A 22,698-nucleotide genomic window follows, 5' to 3' on the forward strand; every position below is an offset into this window, starting at 1 on the left:
GTTGGTAGAGTGCTTGCCTTGCAAGCACAAGGCCCTGGGTTTGATCCCCAGCACCGCAAAAAAAAAAAAAAAAAAAAAAAAAAAAAAAAATTTAAAATTAAACAGTTCATCAACTTATAAATTAAAACATGTAGTTACCATATGACTCAGTGATGCCACTCCTAGGTATTTACTCAAGAGAAATGACTACTTACCTGTACACAGGAAATTTAATACAAATGTTCCTAACAGATTTATCCATAGTTTCCAAGTATTTGAAAGTACCCAGATGTCCTTCTTTGGATGAATGGATTCAAGTACATTTATATAATGAAATACTACTCTGCAACAAAAAGAAGCAAACTGCTGATAGCACACAGATGAATCTGAGATACACTACACTGAGTGAAAGAATTTATGCTCCGGTGACTATATATTGGATGATCCCATTTATATGATATTCTAGAAAAGTCAAAATTGTAGGAATAGATCAGTGGTTTCTAAGAGCTGGAATTGACTACAGGGATCTATTACAACGAGGCCATACAAAGAGGAAATTTTTGGATTAATGGATCTATTCTGTGTCTTCAGAAAGTTAGTGGATGCCTTTGTTTCTGAATGTTAGAGAAAGAAGCACTCAACTCTCATCTTTCCCAACACCTCTCTCAAATATGATTTTTCTCTAATCAGGTCTTTTAACGTTTGTTAGGAAAGTGCCCATTTGAGCAAGAAAAAAGTCAGGGGTGCACATTGCCATATATTGCTGTATGGATCTATAATTTCCTTATTAGATGGCTTCACTCTTCAAAGTATTGAGAGGAAGTGAAGCTACTTTTTATTTCCATGACAGGGTATTTGGTCACTGCCTTGTACAGTATACTAGGGGGAAAAAGCTGTTTGGTTTTGTTGTTGCTCTTTTCCTAATTTAAAAAAGACACTTTCCTTGGGCAAGGTTTTCTTTCCGTCAACTTTTAGGAATACCAATTTCAGTACAACTGCTTTTCACAAGGACTTAAGTTCTTTTAATCAAATTGCAAGTGTTCTTTGCACAAAGAAACTACCATTATTAATTTTTTAAAAATAGAGTTTGCCCTGCCTTTTATTCATGAAATTCATAGAGTTGTTTGCCCTTGATATTAAATACTTCTCTACTGGAAGAACAAACAATGTCTCCTATTTTCTTTTTCCTTTTTTTACTTATCTTGTCTAATTTTGGTGGTGTCAGTTAACTTAAAAATTATACAGTTATTATATGGTTTATTTTTACTAAATGTACATGACTTCAGGTTTTTATTTGCATATTATAGTTAACAAAATAATTATTTTGTTTAGTATTGCCTAAAGCAACCAAACTTTCACAGTCACTGAACCTTCCAGTTTATTTTTAAGCATTAAGGAGAGCTTTTGTTATAATATATAAAAAGAACCCCTTTATCCCAGAAGGAGGAAAAATAAAAACACCCTTTTGTTCCAGAGCACAGCTTCTGATTGTAAGACATATGCCAGATGCCTCCCTTGACAAAGAACAGTGAGTGTCCCTGTTGATAATTGACCACATATGGCTACCACCATCTCTGGCTTTACTATCCATAAATATTTATTTCAGTAAAAGAACCCCAACCCCCATGCACACTAGCCAGATAAGGGCTTCTCATTTTTTTTCCTTTTTGTTTTTTTGTTTTTAAAGCTTGTGCTTTTTATGAACAAATTCAGTAAGTGCATATATATATATATATGTATATATATGTATATTTCAGTGATAAGCTGTCTCCCTTTAGCACACAAATTATTGCCCATTACTGGCGATTAATTCATTTAAAGAAATCTTGCAGCTTGGAAGCACTGAAATTGTATAAAAAAAGAAAGTGTACAAATGCTACACATACCAAATTTTTATTCCAATTTTCAGAGTATCTTCTTTTATTTTTAGATGAATCTACGTTCTGTATTTACTGTAGAACAACAAAGGATTTTACAGCGTTATTATGAAAATGGAATGACAAATCAAAGTAAAAATTGCTTTCAGCTCATATTACAGTGTGCACAGGAGACTAAGCTGGACTTCAGTGTAGTCAGGGTAAGTATTGAGGTCTTACACTCGAATTTATAGCTGTTTATTGCAAGTGATATTTGTTTAATTTGAGAAAACTCTTCAGGGCATGAAGTCACTAACTTTATAAACAACTTCATTTCCCTGATGTAACAATAATTTTAATAAGTTTGTAGCATAAACATACATTTTAAATATTCTAGTTTCTCGAACTAATAAATACCTTTAAGATTGCTTATTGATATTATGCTTCCTTTAATCCCAAAATTAATCTAGATATAACTCCCCAATTATAGTGAAACAGGCATTATCCAAGGGAATTCTGTGTACCTATTTTTGTTGCCATTGTGTTTGAATTTTTCCTCAGGCATTTATGACTTTAGTATTTTTGTCTTTTCAGGAAAACCTATTTTTTTTTTATTCTAAGAAAAATGCACACTCTGATGGTTAGCAAGTGAGGGACAAGAAATCCCAAGGGAGGAAATTATCACAACCATTCTTGTTTAGCTGTAAAAAATCAGAGCTGTTACACATTCATGAAAGGCAATGAGAATGTGACAGAGAGGAGGCAAGAGATAAATCTAACAGAACTAGTCACAGATTTGATTGAATGCATAGGTCCTTTCATGTTGTTTAAATATGCTACAAATTCTCTTCTCTTGAAACCTTAGTGATTCAAAGATAAGCAACTTTCCCATCTTTGGCATTCAGTAGGGTAATTTGGGAAAGAGAAAGGACTTCTTTTTCTAAGTTTATTTTGCTATTCCATTACCTTCAAAGACCCTAGAGATAAAAATCTTTTGATATGCAGAATTCTTTGGAAAATATTTCTTAAAGTCTGAAGGAATATTCACCTTCAATTAAGGAATTATGCTACCAATTCTAGGGGAAATTATCCATCATTCTCAGATTTGTGTAAGAACTAGAAATCTGTTTATTTTTCTAAATGCATTGCTTAAAATTACCCTTACTAAACTTCAGAGGAAAATGATAAATTTATTAAAAAATTAATATAAAATAATGTTGAAATATTTCAGATTGATGAGATATCAGTTTGTACATACAAACTCTGTTTTTCTTATAGTAATTTTTTCCCCTTTATCTTGCATTGCATTAAAGTGAAAACCTTCCCCAGGTAGTGGCCTTGTGGGCTATCTTTTATATTTCCACTTTGTTATTACAGTATTCCCTTCATGACTTACTTGATTTTGCTTGAATACTGAGATTTTTGAAATATAGATATTTGTATTCAAAATGTAGGATTACTACTATAATGTTATATAAGTTAGAAGGAATTCTGCAAAATAGATTTATTGTATCCATTCCAGGGGAATAAAAATTTTACATAAATTCAGACTTCCTAATCTAAATCCAAACACAATTTTGATAACTTTTCCATTCAGAGGAAAAGAGAGTTGTTTGTAGATTCATCAGTCCAAACCTTCTTCCTTCCATGTTTTGCCAGGTCTATATGTACTTGGAAGACATCTGTCTTTATTATTGTTAATAGAGTATTTGTTGTGTTATTCTTCAAAAGAACTCAAATTGCACTGTATTAAGAATTTGATTCCAGTGTAAAGATAAAAGATGGAGAACATCTAAGCAAAAATAAATATAGTGGAGTAAAGAGAAAAGGTAACAAAGAATGAGGCATAGAAAAAGGAAAAGAGATTTAGAGACTGAATTTCTGAGAACTAAGATAATTTTATGGACACCAAATATTGTGACCCAAATTTTATTTTTTCCTATGTAATGTTGCTTTGTTAGTTCCTGACTGAAAATTCTCATTTTGTTGATTTATGTAACCTGTTTTTTTCATTCTTGCAAATGAGACATTTAAAGTGGGAATTACCTACATCTAATAAGCATTAGTAAATTTTGTATTTTATAACAGAACAACTTTTTGGTGAAGTTTAATTAATTTTGGGGAACTCTCAGGCAATGAATTTTCTTTATTGTCAACAGTTTTATGTGGGAATATTTCTTAAGTGTAGTTCTGTGCTTTTCCTCAATAGAAAATATGGACGGTAATTGAACCCTTACTTTTTCACTCATGTTTTTCACTGAAGAAATCAATCAGTACACTGTACTACAAAATAATGTTCAAAATTTGATCATGTATGTGTGGTTATTTTCACCTTTATTAAAGAACCTCAGACTGCTAATGATTTCTTAGAATGATTTTATGGTTTCCTTTTTTTCTCCTTTTTAATGAGTAATGTTTAGTGAACATTTTTAGTTTAGTGATATAAGGGTGCCTGCCATTGTCCACCTCTATCACCAATGCCCTTTCTATTTTGTTGTTTCTAAATTGCTCTAAAATAGGATACCAAATTTTTTTGAATTACATATAAATTTATATAAAGTGAATTCTCAGGTTAGGGATTCTCCTATTAGTAAATTACATTGGTCTTGTTAAAATTGTGTTGTTTTGTGTTCCAGAAAGTGAGGTTGATACATATGTTGATAGATAAATGTGTTTCATATGTATATGATATTATTCTAGTGTATTTTACTTCTTGATGGGTACATAATGTAAATATTTATGAAAACACATAAGCAACTATATATAATATACATCTACATGTGTCAATCTACAGAAATACAGAAATAAGCCATAAAGTCATAATGCACTAAGATCATTAGCTAACTAAGAAGTTAGCTAATGTGTGATGAGAATATAGTAGGTTATGGATTTTTTGAAAGATGGCAAAGATCTGCCCTCCAGATACAAGAGGTTTTTTTTTTTTTTTTTTTTTTTTTTTTCAGTGCTGGGGATTTGAACCCAGGGCCTTGTGCTTGCAAGGCAAGCACTCTATCAACTGAGCTATATCCCCAGCCTGATACAAGAGTTCTTGAGTTCAAATTTTATCTGTTCACTATGCTTTCCCATTGAAATGAGTCAATATAATGAGTATATGTTTTTTGTTCAAAGTATATACACATTTGTTGTGTTTCCCACACGTTTTTAACTTGAAAAGCTATGACATTGAAACTGACTTAGAATATTTTAAAATTCACTATTCTAGGAATTTTATCTTCCAAAGATATTTTCTCTTATATATTTCTTTTTAGTGTATACTTTGAAATCTTCTTGTTTTTCTCCCTTGTCTTCAGTGACATTTATTCTTATATGTCCTTTGCCTTCTAATTCTTGTTCCTGCTGTTTCATGAAAATAAATCAGAGTGAGTTTAAAATTCCCACTACCTCATGTATATCAGAAGGAAGCATTATGTTTTCTAGAACATTTTCTTTATGGCAGAAATAATTATAAAAAATGGACAACAGAGACAACTTAGCAGTTTCTAGCCACTGCACATGGAGTAGTGGAAGAGGATTATATTTTGAGGTTAAGCAGAAATTGACTTGAACCTTTGCTCTACTACTTGCTGGCAAGATATACTTGCACAAATTAATTTTTCTGGACTTCAGTTTCTTCATTTATATATATGTGTGTGTGTGTGTATGTGTGTGTGTGTTTATACATATATATAGTGAGAGAGAACACATATACATATAGTGGAATTAATACATGTTAGCTTTTATTTACAGCATTACCGTATCATTAATGCTATACATAATCATACATTATATAAACTTTGAAAATTTGATCATTTGTGAGGTTTTCAGGAGCACATCATAGGAAAGCTACCCAAATACATTTCCACCACGTTTGTGCAAAACTAGTACATTTAATGTTTTCATTTATTTATTTATTTGGTTTAATTCCTAGAAGATTAATGTGTTTTGGTAGTTTATCATATGGTATGCATTATGGAATAATTACAGAGTTTGGTAATTGCATTAAGGAATTTAATGTTTCTTATTGCATATTTCAAGAAGAACCATGAATAAGTGCAATAATACTAGGTAATTATAATAAATTACTTATATAAAAGTATGCATTTTATAATCAAATCTTAAGTGCCAACCACTGGCATTATTTTTATTAATAACTTTTTTCTGTTTATGGAAGTAATATATATTCATTTTACAAAACTTGGTAAGTAGAGAAACGTATAAAGAAGAAAATCACTATCATAAATTAATGACAAGTAAACACAATTGTAATGTGTGACAGAGTGTTACTATCTTTAGTAGAAAATTGTTCTTACAAATCACTTCAAAATGACAAACACCCAATATAAAACTAGGTAAAGGAAATGGATGAGCAATTCTATCAAAGTAATATAGTAACCATAGAAACTCAATTCAAATCAGCAATTATTTATCTTTTATTAACTCCCAAACTAGTGAAGACTAAAAAAAAAATATGCAAAATGTTGGTGAAGGTGTGAGGAAACCAGAACTGTCATATTTTTGAGGGCACATGGAAAATAGCAGACCTTAGCAAATTTCCTAGAAATACATTCTAATGAACCAAAAGCAAAAACATACATTTAAAATGAGTTTAATTGCAATATGACGTATAAGAATGAATATTTCTAAAAATAAAATGAATAACTATCAGTATCATTGAAAAGTTATGAACATATACAACATAAATTGTTAAGTCTGATGATTGCAAATGTATATTTGTTTTAAAAAAACATTTTCTAATGACATTAAATAACCTACTTTTATTATGATTCCAATTTTTTACTATAAGTAAATATATGATGAACATCATTACATACAAATTTTATCTACATCTGTTACTGCATTTTAGGATAAATTCCTAGAAATGTGTATATTACGTAAAAGGATATAAATATTTTTAGAATTCTTGGTACATATTAATGGATAGGTTTTGTGGAGGAGAGGAATAATAATATACATTGTTTTTAATGTTCCTAGATATTTACTGAGTCCTTAATTAGCTCTGTTCTTATTTTGTTGCTTTCTCATTCATTGTTACCTTTTTATTTATCTTTGCATATGCCTTGATCTTATGACAAATAAGAATAACATTTGTCAGTTAGAAATTGTTATTCCTTGTTCTCAAATTTTTTTCATAATACCACTTTTTATCCTTTCAGACGTGGGTCGGCAATAAGCGACGAAAAATGAGTAGTAAGAATTCCGAATCAGGAGCAACAACAGGAACTGTTTCTGGTACTTCTTTGGCAGCTCCAGACATTACAGTCAGAAATGTGGTTAATATAGCTCGACCCTCTAGCCAACAGTCTTCTTGGACTTCTGCCAATAATGATGTCATTGTAACTGGTATATACAGTCCGGCCAGTTCATCAAGTAGGCAAGGGACAACCAAACATACAAATACACAAATTACAGAAGCACATAAAATTCCTATTCAAAAAACAGCCAGTAAAAATGATACTGAGTTTCAGTTGCATATTCCTGTTCAAAGACAAGTTGCACACTGTAAAAATGCCTCCCTGCTCCTAGGTGAAAAAACAATTATTTTGTCAAGACAGACAAGTGTGCTAAATGCTGGAAACTCAGTATACAACCATACAAAGAAAAACTGTGGTAGCTCTTCTGTGCAAACTTCTGAAATGACAGTACCTCAAAAGCCATCTGTGTGCCACCGACCTTGCAAAATTGAACCAGCTGGGATTCAAAGGTCATATAAGCCTGAACATACAAGTCTGGCATCACATAACTTATGTGGACAAAAGCCAACTATTAGAGACCCTTACTGTAGAACACAAAACCTAGAAATCCGTGAAGTGTTTTCATTGGCAGTCAGTGACTATCCCCAGAGAATTCTGGGAGGAAATGCCACGCAGAAATCCAGCACAGCAGAAGGAACTTGTTTGTCTATTGCAATGGAGACTGGAGATGCTGAGGATGAATATTCCAGAGAGGAAGAGTTGGCTTCGATGGGAGCACAGATACCAAGCTACTCAAGATTTTATGAAAGTGGCAGTTCCCTTCGAGCTGAGAACCAAAGTGCAACTTTGTCTGGACCAGGAAGAAATATGCCAAATTCACAAATGGTGAATATCAGAGATTTGTCAGACAATGTATTGTATCAAAACAGAGACTACCATTTGACACCACGGACCTCATTACATACAGCATCTAGTACAATGTACAATAATACAAATCCATCACGGAGTAATTTTTCTCCACATTTTGCATCATCAAACCAATTGAGATTATCACAAAACCAAAACAATTACCAGGTAAAGTGTAAACTTATTTTATAGAGGTTATTAAAAGCTATGTTTGGCTTAAAAATTTTTTTTTAGATTCAGTTAGACTTGGGAGCTGGGTCACTTAACTCATATTTTGATGTAATATGAGATTTTTGCTTCAAAATGGTGGTTTGGGGTCAACTCCTTGAAGAATCTAGCGCTTTCTTTGTCATGTTTAGAAATTATGAGCTTTTTTGTCATGACAGCTTTCCCCTGACATTTAAAATGATTTTGGTCAGAAAATGGTAGCTTTATGGGAAGCATGACATTTCCCATATCTAAAATAGAATTAAATTGACTAGGCTTATCCTCTTGAATATAGATTATTCTTTAATACTTTTTACTTGCAGTTTTGGGAGATGGCATTGGCTGACTGGTGCCTTCCTGGGTACATAGCCAGGCAAGTCATTTGTTTATATAACTTATTTGCTAATGATGAAGTCTGAGCCTGAGGTATCTTGGACAACAATTTTTGAAAAGTAAACACTTTATTAAAATGTTGAGTGCAATATTAATCAGATAGAGTTTTATAACATGTTTATAGGGAAACAGCATATTCAGAATAAGAATTAAAGCAATTTTAGACCTGTGGATGAAAAACATGTTATTTCTTTATAGTTTCACATGTAAAATTGTTTCAGTAGATTTCAAATAATCTTTTTAGCAGTGAGGTATAAACCTACCTCAGAACATCTCTTAAAGTCATAGATCTTCTTTCTGAAAAAGTGTGCTTTCAAGTATATGAATAACAGGCCATGTATGTTTGTCATTTTTCCTTGCTACTGGCTAGACCTACCTATTATACCACAATACTTAAGGTTTATCAACATTTAAATGTCAGGCTATTGTCAAGTAATTTAAAGAACTGTCTTCTCTTCATTCCCTCCGTTTTATATCTTCCTGCCTCAATGAAACTCAATAACACTATAGAAGCAACCTTTAGACACCTGGCCTTAAAAGAAGAGGGACTTGATTGTTATGATTGATAGTCTTTTCTTATTGAGAATTGACTCTTAGTTATGTTTTCTCTTTAATAAAGCATGCTTAAAGTAACACTAAATTCATACCATTAATAACCTCCCCAATTTCTTCCCATTCATTAAGCTACTCTTTTTTTATTTCTTTATCCTTTTACCATTGTTTGTAAAAATAGAAATTAAATAATGTTTAGCATTTGTTGAGGGCCTACTAAGTTCCAGACACATCTATCACTTTACATACCCCATCTGGTTTAATCTTCACAATGATCTGAACAGATAGGCATTTTCCCTTTATTTCAACTACTTGTCAAAGGAACATACAGCTAGGAAATGATAGAATCAGGAGTACAACTCAGAAATACATTATTCATACTTTATTGTTATTGCCTTACCATACAGCATAACTATTTCAAATCTATTTGAATTACTGAAAGGCCTGAGAAAACAGAGTTTAATTAGATTAACCACTCCTTTACAAATAATTTCACCTCTGGTTTTAGCTTTTTATCTTCTCTATTTTTTTCCGATAGAACTTCTAGGGAACCAAATTTTTTATGAAAGAATATTATGAGTTTAATAACAGTTAGCAATTGTTTCTTGAATAGTAATGTCCTTAAAAGAAAAGCAGTTCAGTATAACTATTTAGAGCATGGACTTACAGTCTGAACAAACCTGGTTTCATATACAGGCTCTGCCACTTTGTGTGAACTCATGCAAATGACTGAACCTCTCTGTGTTACAGTTCCTTCATTTGGTCAGTGGAATTCATAATGACTACTTCACAGGAAACCTGTAATAGGAAATGATGCAATCTGTTTAAGACTACTTGTACATTCCCTGACACAAAAACTTTCTTACACATGTGAAGTTATAATTTGAAAGTTAATGAAACTCTAATAGTCTGGTTCTCTTTACATTCCACTTCAAGTAAAATTTTACAGAAATCACAATTATCACAGGGTAATTGAGGAGAAAATAGCATTTAGTACTTGCTGAGAGAACACTGGAGGTCAGCTATCCCCCACACCATAACTATTAAAAGGCAGTGTATTCCTATTTATGTTATACTAGACCTCCTTAAGCCAATTTTATCTGAGACAGTATGGTGGGGTGTTTGCAGAGAACACTTGGTGCTCACTTTGCCCTATTTTTCATTTAGTTAGATGAGATTTGGGGAAACTAAGGCAGCCAGATGAAATATAGTACATGAAGATTATCCTTCAATATTCTAATGAAGGTGCATTATCAACACTTCCATCAGAACTAAATAAAACCTATGCTCGTCTTGGCAAATTTTCTAGCTGTGAAGCTATAACTAAACAAGCAGTTCTCTTGAGTTTCTGATGCTGGGATTGTATAACAGAAATATCTACCTCTGCCCTTTGTTAAACTGATAATCTTCAAGCTAAGAACCTGTTTCAGGAAAAATAGTCTAGTTAGAATCTATCTAGAAGAAAGAGTACAATTGGAGGAAATTTTAGAGAATACTAAGAAGTTGAGATCAACTCTTTTGTGAAGCCTCTTGGAAATTGCACCCTAAGGATTTCAGCAGTATGAAGTACTAAAGAAACTAGTATGAAGTGACTACCAGGATACCACAGATCTGTTCTATTTCAGAAGCTCTCCAGGCTAACCTCACTGATGAAACCAGAATGCAACCATATTAATCTCCAAAGTGCCATTCACTTTTTTTTTTACCTCTGTGTCAGACCACCTGTTTTTGTGAATAATGTTATGAATAAAATTTATTAATGACCATCTATCTGAAGATATGGAAGCATCCTGGAAGACAGGTGGTACAAATACAGGATTTATTTTCATTATTATTTTAGTTTGATAAGTACCTGCATTCTCATCCCTGTGAGGTCTTTAGAGTTAATACAAGTAGAGCAATTTGGAATTCTTCTAAAAAGCACTATACAAATGTAATATATAGCCAATAGTACAGTAAAAGTGTTTTAGTAGTTTTGTCTTCAGAATTTTCACAACTTGGTACTTTTTTGAAATAAATATGAAAATTTAGTAGCTATAGAAACTTTGAACATGGCATCCTACACCAACACAAATTATATTTTTACATGAGGAAAATGAGGACCATAAAGATGGAATGGTATGGTCAAAATAATTTTTTGGAAATTAATCAAATTTTTAAAGGTAATGATAATCTGTGTTGGGTGGGTGGAGTCAACAGGGATATTTTTAAAACAATTTTATTAAGATGGAATTCACATATTATAGAATTGACACACTAAATTATAAAATTCAGTCATTTTTAATATGTTCACAGGGTTGTTTAAGCAGTACCATACTCTAATATTAGAACATTTCATCACGTCAAAAATGAACTCCATACTTATTAGCACAGGACATCCACCATTCCAATGTAATCTACTTTTTTCTCCATGTATTTGGTCTGAATATTTAATACAAAGGGAATCATACAATATGTGAACTTTTGTGACTGTTTTTTTTCAATTAGTGTAATTTTTTTTTGAGGTTCATTCATGTTGAAGCATGGATCAATATTTTATAATTACATTATATCTTCCAATCCATAAACATGTCTTTCTATTTTCTAGATTTTGAATTTCTTTCAAAAATTTTATCTACTCCTCAGTAGACAAAACTTGCAGTACTTTTCTTAAATTTATTCCTACACATATTATACTTTCTGAAACTATATTCAATTGAATTCTTTTCCTAATTTATTTTTCTAATTTTGTTTAATCATAGCACAATATAATTCAATTATGATGATGAATATTCTGGCTGCTTCTATTTGTTTTCTTTTCAAATATAAAATGAGCAGCTCAATTTTATTTACCACATTGGATATTTAGTTTATTGCATTTTAATTGGGAGGTTTTTAATTATTGTTTCAATCTCTTTACTCATTATTGGACTGTTCAAATTTTCCCATTTTTCATGTTTCAGACTTAGTAGGTTGTATGCAACTAGGCATTTATCTGTTTCTTCTAGCTCATGAAATTTGATGTCATATAATTATGCAGAAGATATACTCTCATGGTTTTTTATATTTCTATTGTATCAGTAGCAATGTCTCATTTCATAGATAATTTGCATTTTTTTCTTATTTCATCTAAAGACTTGTCAATTCTATCTTTTTAAAAAACAACTTAGTTTCATTTTTATGTTTTCAATTGTCTTTACTCTTTTCAATTATTCCTTTTCTAATCATCATTATTCCATCTGCAAACTTTAGGCTTTGTTTGCTCTTCTTGTTGAGGTTGGTGTAAAGTGTGTTTATTTATTTGAGGTCTTTCCTTTTTCTTAATGTAGGCATTTTTTTTTTTACTTTCCCTCTTAGAACTTGTTGTAGTTCATTTTCTGTTGCAATAAGAAAATACTTGAAACCAGATTATTTTAAAGAATGGAAGTTTATTTGGTTTACAATTGAGACTGGGAAGTCCAAGGCCATGTCATAGTCAACCCCAGGACATCTGGTAAGGGTCTTCTTACTACATCATTACCATTGCATAGGACATCACATGGTGATGCAGAGCAAGCCTGCTTTCTTGGATTTCTATTTCTCCTTTTATAAAACACAAATACCATCATGGAGGCCCCACTCTAAAGACTACATATCTAATCCTAATTATCTCCCAATGGCCCCACTTTCAAATAACATTAACATATGAATCTGGATGTTAAGTTTTCAACACATGACCTTTTGGGGGACACCTTCAAACCATAGCAAAACTACATTTGCTGCATCCTGTAAGTTTTCCTATGTTGTGTTCCATTTTTGTTTGTCTCAAGCCTTTTTTTTTTTTTTCTTCCTTCAATTTCTTCTTGGACCACATTGGGTGTTCATGAGTGTGCTATTTTATATTCAATATAGTTGTGAATTTTATAATTCAAAATTTGCCTGCTATTGAATTCTATTTTCTTACCCATGCAGCTGGAATAGATACATGACATCATTTTAATTTTCTTAAATGTGTTAAGATTTTTATGACCTAATATATGAAATTTACTGGAGCTAAAGTCATACTCAAGTCTGCCCTTACTGATTTTTTGTCTTGATGATTGCTACATTTTTAAAGTGAGTTATCAAAGTCTCCTCCTAATTTTGCATGGCTAATTATCCCTTCAGCAATTTTAATATTTGCTTTAGGTTTTTAAGTGTTGCAATATTCAGAAAAGTTGTATTTATAATTGTTACATATTTTGTTTTCGGTACTGGGTTTTGAACCCAGGTCTATACCTATGCTAGCAAGCAATGTTTAACAGAGCTACATCATCAGATATTTTTAAATTTTTTATTTTGAAAAAGGGTCATGTTAACTTGCCTAGGCTGTCCTAGGACTTGTGATTTTTCTGCCTCAACCTTCCCAGTGGCTGTTATTACAAATGTACACCACCACGCCTGCATGTTATATCTTCTCATTCAATTGGCCTCATATCATTAGACAGTGAATTTCTTTATCTGTTGTGACAGATTTCTGTGGAAAGACTTTTTTTCCTGTTATAAGGATAGCCACTCCTGCTTTCTATTGGTTACAGTTTGTATGGAATGTCTTTTTCCATCCCTTCAATTTAAGCCTCTGTGTGCTCTTAAATTTAATGTGAGTTTCTTGTGTGTCACCTATTGTTGGATCTTGCTTTTTCTCCCAAACCATTCAGTCTCTGTTTGTCCTTTGAAGAATATAATCAATTTATACTTAAAATAAGACTGATTGGCAAAGACTTAATATTATAATTTGTTACTTTTGTTACTTTTGTTTTGTAGTTCTTTTGTTCCTTCTTCTCATCATCTTCCTGTATGTTTTGATGATTTTTGTAATATTATGCTTTGATTCCTTTTTGTTCATCTCATATATTTACTAGAGATCATTTTTCTTTTTGTGTACCATAAGTCTTGCATAAAATGTAAAATAATTGTCTTAAAGACTTTGTTGAGTAAATACAACGCATGCATTTCTTCAGGGACAATTTTTTGAGATTTATTTTTTTTCATTGAAAAGAAATGTTTCTGTTTCTTTATATTTATGAATTTTTAAAATTGGTTATTTGAAATAAATGTATTTCTATCTTAGAATTCTGTTGTAGACATTCACTCATCAGCCTGGCATGTCATTTTATAGTCCCTTGGATCTTTTCTTTATATCTTCCCTGAGCCTGTGTACATGATGTTTACCATTTCTTCTGTATGCACAGCTGCTTTTAATGATCTTCATTTGCCTAAGGGTCTCAATCCTACTTCTCCCAGAGCCCCCAGCTTTCTATTATATACCTCAATCAGTGCTTTCTATTATATTCCTCAATCTGTGGTCAGCTGACTACTTACGGTTTTCATAAATCTTGTGAAGCTATTGCTTCACAACTTCCCCTAGCTTGAGATTTGAGTTGTGCCACTTTTGGCTGTTGGAACTACAGATTAGGAATAAAAGAGACCAATCACTCAGATAACTCCTGGGAAACTTAGAACTTTGAGAATTAAATCAAATTCAGTCTGATTCTTGTTCATGGAGTAGACTGGGCATTAAGACACTATTTCCTCAAAACTATTAAGCCACACCACGAAGTGAATGTGAGAAGAGCTAAAAATAATGCCATGAAATTTCACAAAATTATGAATGTGGCATTTGTTGGGTATTTTCTTGGTTGCTATAGATTTAAAATGATTTTCATTGCTACTACAAAGTTATGTTAGCCAGCCATTAGTAGTTTATTTAATGTTTCTAGCAGGAGGAGAAGGACCTAGAGCTTCCTATTCCTTCATCTTCCTGATTTCTCTTTGCTATTGGTTGTTTAAATTACAGAGTCCATGTATCTGTCCCTGTAGAGTTAGTGCAAAAAATAACCAGGGTGTTTCCTTTGAAAGCTCATCTTTTGATTCAATAGAAAATTGTGTGTAAAGTAGATAGGGAGCCATGATTCAAAATGAGAACATGAATCCAGTTCAGCAAAAATGATAGCTTGATAAAAACAATAAATCTTTGCTGTTGTTTGGAGATCTGATCTCTGACATACATGTAATAAATTATTTCATTTCAATTATAAAAGTATAATTAGAATTAAAAACTAATACTTGACAATTTATTTTATGAAATTAGCAAGTAACTTTTATAGTTTTCTCAAGTATCCATCTTTTATGAGTAAAATTAGATAATATGCTGAAATATTCTGGAGGTTATAATTTCAGATTCAAAGCTGTAATTGTATATCGCTCAGGGCCTTTGAATCAGAAGAAAATCATCCACATATTAATTAATCTTATTTTACTTATATCTGTACATTATATTAAACAACCAATATTCCAGAAGTCAGGCTTGCTATGTAATGGTTGAGTACTTTTTATAATTTCATTGAAACATCTTATAAAATAATTATACTTTCCCTTATCTTAATCTCTCTATGTATATAAAATTTAACTAAGATAATATAGAAAAATACCACATTGGATGTCAATTGCAGGAACTTTTAAAGTTAATAAACATTTTAAACACCAGTTTCTTATCATTTAATAGATTAAATTTCATGTATTTAAAAGTGTTAGTTGCTTGCTCAAAAGTGGTAGTATTAAAAGTAATCTGTAAAGATAATCTAATTTCTCAAATATTTGGCAGAGACTTGATGGAGAGAGGAGGGGAGATTTTATATATACTAGGACACCTTACTTTTTTCTAGAACACATTGTTATCAGCAAAAAGCAATGATTACTCTCCTCTTTCAACTTCTTACCCCATGCAACAGTCTCTTGGATATTGCCATTCTTGGCATTTTGTTGAATTTTAGAAAGTCAAAGCTAGTGAATAATGAAGACCCAATTTAATTCAATCAATCAGAAAATAGTTATTGAGTGTCTGTCACATACCCAGTAGTGTTCTCTGTGCTCTATACCTTGTAATTGAAAACACATAGGGAACCCTGTCAATTAAACAGAATGATTGATAAGTTCCCATGCCCAGCTACTACCAAAACAACTAGTGGAAAGATAAAACATTGATTTATGAATCTGCTTCAGCTGAACTTTCTGAGAGACCCAGTTATTTCTGATTATTTTAGTTGATCAAATTGTATTCAATAAAACACTAGTTAATATAATTCTCAATTTCCCTGGCTCACATAACAGTATATTCATATTGTAGCAATAAACAAATAAATTGACCTAAACTTTTGAAAATAGAGTTTTTGGGATATTTGCAGAAACATTATAACAAAGATTTTTTAAATCAAACAAATGCTTTTATATATTTGATCACTGTGTGACCACTAAAGCCAAGTCATCTCTAGTGTCTAAATGGTATAAAATGAAATGGTATAGCAAAGGTTCTTTTAAAATTTCTTAAATCAACATAAAGTTTAACTATATACATATCTTCTTGTGCATTTACAGTCATGTAATCAGTACATATAATGTAGCATTGATATTCTGATATATAATATATCATTTTGCATGATGTTATAGTTCAATTCACAAAATTTAACTATGCATACAATGTGACTCCAGTTTATATCCAAATAAGTGTGTTCCTTCTTTTAAGGTATTCACTCTTAGCCATATGATAGAGTTTTCCAACAGCAGACACTTCCTTGCATTTGCATATAAAGTTGTGATCCTCCATTAAATTGAGCAGGTCATTCACTTTGGAAGGCAGTTTTATGATAGCCATGAAAAGACTATTCCCATTATGTCCAAATTATCTAGTTCTTTTTATCATATGCATAAGACCCTTCTTTAGAAATATCTGTTATTTTTCTCTTCTCAATTCCTAACTCCCTTACCCTATTTCCAACTGTGGATTACTTCTTGCCAAAGCTATTTTAAAAGTTACCATAATCCTTCAATTCACTATACACACATAGGCAAACTAAGTTTCCTCATATATACAAATACAATTGCAACAGTATTGTACATTTGCTTGAGAATCTTCAAAGTTTCCCTGTTTTCTACAGCATTACTTATAAATGTATCTGGCACTTGTAACCCCTACAAAATGACCCCAACTTCCATTTATAGTTCTAGTTAAATTGACTATTCCCCAAACACATCTTGTCCTTTTATTCTAATATATTCATGTTGTTATTTTTCCTTGGAATACTCTTTTTTGATTTTTGTCCAATAAAATTTTAACCATCTTTTAAGTTTTGCCTGGGATAACAATCCACAAATGGGTGCGATTTTGTCACGTTTTGAACTCCTTTTTTAATTCAGTTTTTGTACCTCATTATGACACCATAGTTTTCATTTCTTGTTATTTGTTTATTTTTGAGCCAGGGTCTCCCTATTTTTCCAAGGCCAGGCTGTAATTCATGATCCTCCCACCTTGGACTCCCAAGTAGTTGGGAATACAAGTATGCCAACATGCCCAGGTTTTATAGTTTCCTTTATCTTAGAGTCCTTTGTGTGCCTGTCTTCTCTCTTCCTTTCAAATCATACTTCTTGCCCTCCAGGACATTAGCATCTATTTCCTGTGGCACCCAAAATAGCACCTCATATAGAAGACATACTTCAGGGACATTTGAATGGAATTCAAATTATTTATTTTGGAAAGTTATACATATCAATTTTAATAATGCTCATTTTGTCATAAAGTTTCTTGAAGTTCTTTTACAATTGCTTTAACAGCCTGAGGAATTATTTTAAATGCTTTAGTGGTGACAAATCATTAAGTGTTCAGGGAAATTTTGATTTGAAAAATAGAATTCATTCCAATCCATGGTTAGTGAATAATATGAATGCTCAATCTGGGCTCTATAGTTTCAGTTAAGATAAAAGCAATGTGAATAAATGAGATAATCTTTGGTTAGGCATATAATGACAATTCCAGGAGTTCCCCAAATAGTTGCAACAAAGGCAACATAATTATGATGAATTTAGAACATCCTAAATTTTCTAATTTGAAATTTGCAGCATTAATTTGATCATGTAAGTCCTAAAATATTTGTAAAGTCAGCCTTGTCCCCTTTTATATTCATTTTGTAGTTGTCCAAACCAGGTTCTTGAAAGTATGTTTAGAACTGATACATCACATCAAGAAATTATGGCACTTCTCAGTTGAGTATTACATTTTATAGCTTCCAGTGAGCCTCTCATCAATATTGCACCAAATAAACTTACCAAATTTGGGGAAACATTTATCTGTACTATGGATCATATTAGCCTACAAATTTGTCTACTCTGATTATTTATTCCTGAGTTTTACTATAAATATAAGGAACTAAAGACTATATTAGAACAGAAAAGGTGATTTGAGTTGAATAAATATTTGAGTATCATGCTGCTTTCCAGTAATCACTGTTTGGGGGTTCTGTTTTTCTTTTTTATTTGCAATACACTTCGTTTAACATATTTTCTCTAGAAATTCTGTGTAGCCAGTTGCGAATTGTCCTTACTAGTGGATGGGAATATATTTACTGACACTCCAACACAATTGAATATTATGGAAATATTTTAGCTGATTTACCTTTCTCTTTTTCATTTGGTCTTTTGAGTTACATATGACAGTATATTTTGAGATATTTATACAAACATGAAGTATTAATTAAGATCCCAGTCTTGCAGATGCACATGATGTGGAGATTCACTCTCGTGTATTCATATATGTATATAGGAAAGTCCTGTTCGATTCATTCTACTATCTTTCCTATTCCCATACCCCATCCCTTCCCTTCATTTCCCTTTGTCTAATCTACTGAACTATTCTTCCCCTACCCACCCCCTTTTTGTGGGTTAACTTCCCCATATCAAAGAAAACAATTGACATTTGTTTTTTTTAGGGGAATTGGCTTATTTCTCTTAGCATAATAGTCTCCAGATCCATCCATTTACTAGCAAATGCCAAAATTTCAATCTTCTTTCTGGCTGAGTAATATTCCATTGTGTATATATACCACATATTATTTATCCATTCATCTGCTGAAGGGCACCTAGGTTGATTATATAGCTTCACTATTGTGAATTGATCTACTCTAAATATTGATGTGGCTGCATCGTTGAAGTGTGCTGATTTTAACTACCTTGGATATATACCTAGGAGCAGTATACGTAGGAGTGGTATAACCAGGCCAAATGCTTGTTCCATTCCTAGTTTTCTGAGGAACTTCCATACTGCTTTCTTTAGTGGTTGAAACGATTTTTAGGCCCACCAGCAATGTATGAGTGTACGATTTACATTTCTCATTGAAGCTAACAATCAACTAACTTTGAAAACCCAATTATATATGGGTGTTAAATTAAGAATGTCTACACTTTAAAGATTTTTTTCAGAAGAAACCTCTTTATCACCTTCAGTACATTATTTAAAAAAAAATCATTAATATCTTGTCAAGATCCCCTACCATTTTGATGTCACGTTACTCTATTGATATTTTGTCTTGAGTAAAAATTGGTTCTACTTATCCTTAAAAGTATTTGGAGTTTATGATTTTTTAAGCTTCCCCTTGAATATTGGTATCTTTGTGGCTCACAGTGGTATGTATAGTGGTCAGGGACAGGGATAATTTTCCCGAAGTTAGAATAATTGAGATTAACACTTAACTCTTAACTAGACTATTTGATCATTACTCATTCTCAGTAGGCATACTAGTATATAGGCCATCACTGTATACAAATTACCAAAACATTAAATATTTTAATGAACATACATTACCAACACCACTTCCTATCAAGGCTGTTTTGACTTATCAGCATCTCAGAGAAAAGTGTTTGGTAGGGAAAATAGGGGCAAGTAACAAATATGGAGTACTACTCAATCCTTGTGTGTTCCATGAAAAAGTGTGATTAATTGCCAGCTATCATTAACCACAGTTCTAGGACCACCTTGATCTTTGTAAACACTACCCAGAATTCCACTCCCGTCTAGTCCCTTTCATGTCTATGCTGAGATAATAAGGTATTTATGATCATTTGCCTTAGTGGACTTTACTTTAAAAGGAATAATGCTATTAAATAGGATTTTGTAGAACCAAATTGTTTCAATTTCAGATGTGAGTGCATAGGTAGAGGAGAGATTACTGAAATTATTATATCCCTGGGTATCATACTAATTTGTTCCATTATTTAAATATAAATGTTTCAACATTTATGAGATTATTAGGCAGTATTTATTCAATAATACTTGTGTACAGTGCAAGAAATATGTGGTTGAGGTTTGCAACATTCCAAAACTTCACTACCAATGCTAAACAATGGACTGTACTTAACAAAGAACATATTTTATGGAACACATATTTTTATCTAGAGAGGTTTGATGTATAGATAGTATTGCCTAAAGATCCACATTTTCTCCTTTTTGCAGACAAACATTATTTATACAAAGAATCTTCCCTTAAGTCAATGTTTTATTAATACCTACATTTCACCATTTCAGAAGGAAGTGGGGAGGATATGGTGAATAGGGTCTAATGAAGGCACAGTTTGGAGAAAAAATGTTTCATTCATTCTTACTGTAGACCTAAGGTTTGGATTAAGAAGGCACATGCAGTAATGATTATATTACTGCTGGTTTTGGAAAGTGAATACAGGTAAAATGTTTAAATGGTTTATAGCACACAACTTTCTTTATGAAGTCATCTGTTGCTTGATGACGATGCCTATTTAAAATGTTCTTGAAACTTTTTCACTTATTCGACAGAGCATTGCTTTTATTTTAATTTTTATACTGTCAGTAGATTTCCAAACCCCCAATATGGCACTAACAATTCTACAGCCCCCACAATGTCCAAGAAACTTTTTTGAAATTGCAGGAAATCTATGCACCACTTCCAAATTTTTGCCATGAATAAAGCCCATTTAAATAGTTTGGGATAAAAAATTGCCCATTTGTAGAATATTCTCTGAACACAAACATATCTTCAAATCATATATAATTGTTTTGGTGTTTATCAACATTACAAGTAGTTTCAACGTATACCTTACTAGATTTCATTTGTTGTTTTCACAGATTTCAGGAAACCTTACTGTGCCTTGGATTACAGGGTGTTCTAGAAAAAGAGCAGTAAGTAATCTTTCATTTAAAGCAACAAATGTTTTTCATTTCCTGTTGTTAATAGGAATGCCATTGAGAAAATTGTCATGATTTTTGTAAAGCTGGCAAAATTTAACCTTTATAAGACTGAGTTTTCTCAATGAACACATTTTGAATTGATAATATTTATGTATACTACAATATAATCTTAAATATAGTAATCAATACTGAATAATCTATCAGTGGGTCATTTTTTCCTGCTTTAAAATATTCAAAGGTAATTCATAAAACATATTTTGCAGACATTTAATTAGCCTGGTTAATTTGATCATCCAATTGAATCATGATTGATATGAAATAAATCAACTGATATTAAATTATTTACTATTGTAATGCAAATCAATATTTAGAAGTAATTAGTAACTAATACTTAAGAATCTTATTTTATTCTCCGACTTTGTTGCTGAAACTGTTATGATTTTTTTAATGTTAATATAAAAGAAGTTCGATAAAATTGTGTTTTATCAAAGAACCTAATTCAGGTGATCTGCATAGGACCCATTAATATGCATTTTAACAAGTATTGCAAGATATTGCGTTGTAATTGTTACATAGGTAGGAAAGTATTAAAGGGTTTTTAGTCATAAAAGAGAGACAAATGGAAATTTAGAAAGATAACTCAGGCTTCAATATGATGAATGATTTGGAAATAAATATATGTTGAGCCTGGACTGCAGTGTTTGACACTATGGATTCCTTTCTCCCTCCTCTTCCCCTAGAAGCAGAACTATAAACCCTGGGAAATAATACAAGAGGTCACCAATGGAGAACTCTGAAAGGTAGAAAGAAGATGATTGGTTAGGGACTCTAGGACTTGGAAGAACCATAAGGTGTCCCCCCCACAATTTAATAGTAGATGGCTACCCAAGCTAAGCAACTCATGACCCCCAAACAGGCAACAGAAAGAAGTTTGGATGGTCTCATTATTCCCCCAAGGAGTCCACATGAGAGACTTGTAACATTGGCAAGGGAGAGATATTTAAAGTCCGCACTGAATTTCCTTCCCAAGGCTTGAACCACCCCTTCCCTCTCTTCAAAACACTAGGCAGCAATGCCAAGGAAGATAATGTTGCAAAGAGCAGACAGGCCTGCAGAGCCTTTGTCCCTATAAGCTAGATAATTTTTCCTTTCACCTAGAAAAAAGTGAAAAAAGTGGCTGGTCAGCAACAGAAAGCATGGTCAAGCCAAAGCAAACATCCATATCTGCAAGTGCTCTATTCGTCCCTAAAAAATAGTGAATCCATTTTCCCAACTAAAGACAATGATCTGCTGGTTGGTACTAATAGGAAGAATCTCCTCACAAGTGCCTGAGTGGGATAAGGTCTTTCTGTCCCCTTAAGTGGTACTAGGAAGTATCAGTGGAAGCCTCAGTGACATCAGAAAAATACAGCATATGCAAATAACACCACATAGGTTCTGAAAAAGTATCACTGGGATCATAATGCATAAAATTTGCCCAGGACCTGTGCGCTAAACCTAATTGAGTGACTGCCTGCTGAAGTAAAAAGATTAAATAAGACTGAAAGTCTCCTAAAGTACAGACCAATGTTCAGGAAACAGTCTAAAATCACCCATCATACAAAGAAAC

The 22,698-nt window shown here is 32.2% G+C and overlaps 1 protein-coding gene across 2 annotated transcripts in view; it reads left to right on the forward strand.

Annotated features, from left to right (window-relative positions):
- The window catches only part of HDX (highly divergent homeobox), a 119,536-nt gene that overhangs the window by 21,149 nt on the left and 75,689 nt on the right, over positions 1 to 22,698 (forward strand). Inside the window, exons 2-4 of one of the 2 annotated variants that reach the window (XM_079123027.1) lie at positions 1,910 to 2,056; positions 7,010 to 8,122; positions 21,027 to 21,080. In XM_079123027.1, the coding sequence (XP_078979153.1) occupies positions 1,910 to 2,056; positions 7,010 to 8,122; positions 21,027 to 21,080 (1,314 nt within the window). The remainder of the gene's footprint in view (positions 1 to 1,909; positions 2,057 to 7,009; positions 8,123 to 21,026; positions 21,081 to 22,698) is intronic. The other variant, XM_079123028.1, reaches the window with a different exon arrangement.

Source organism: Sciurus vulgaris (genome assembly GCF_902686455.1).
Source record: "Sciurus vulgaris genome assembly, chromosome: X".
In the NCBI taxonomy this organism is placed as follows: domain Eukaryota; kingdom Metazoa; phylum Chordata; class Mammalia; order Rodentia; family Sciuridae; genus Sciurus; species Sciurus vulgaris.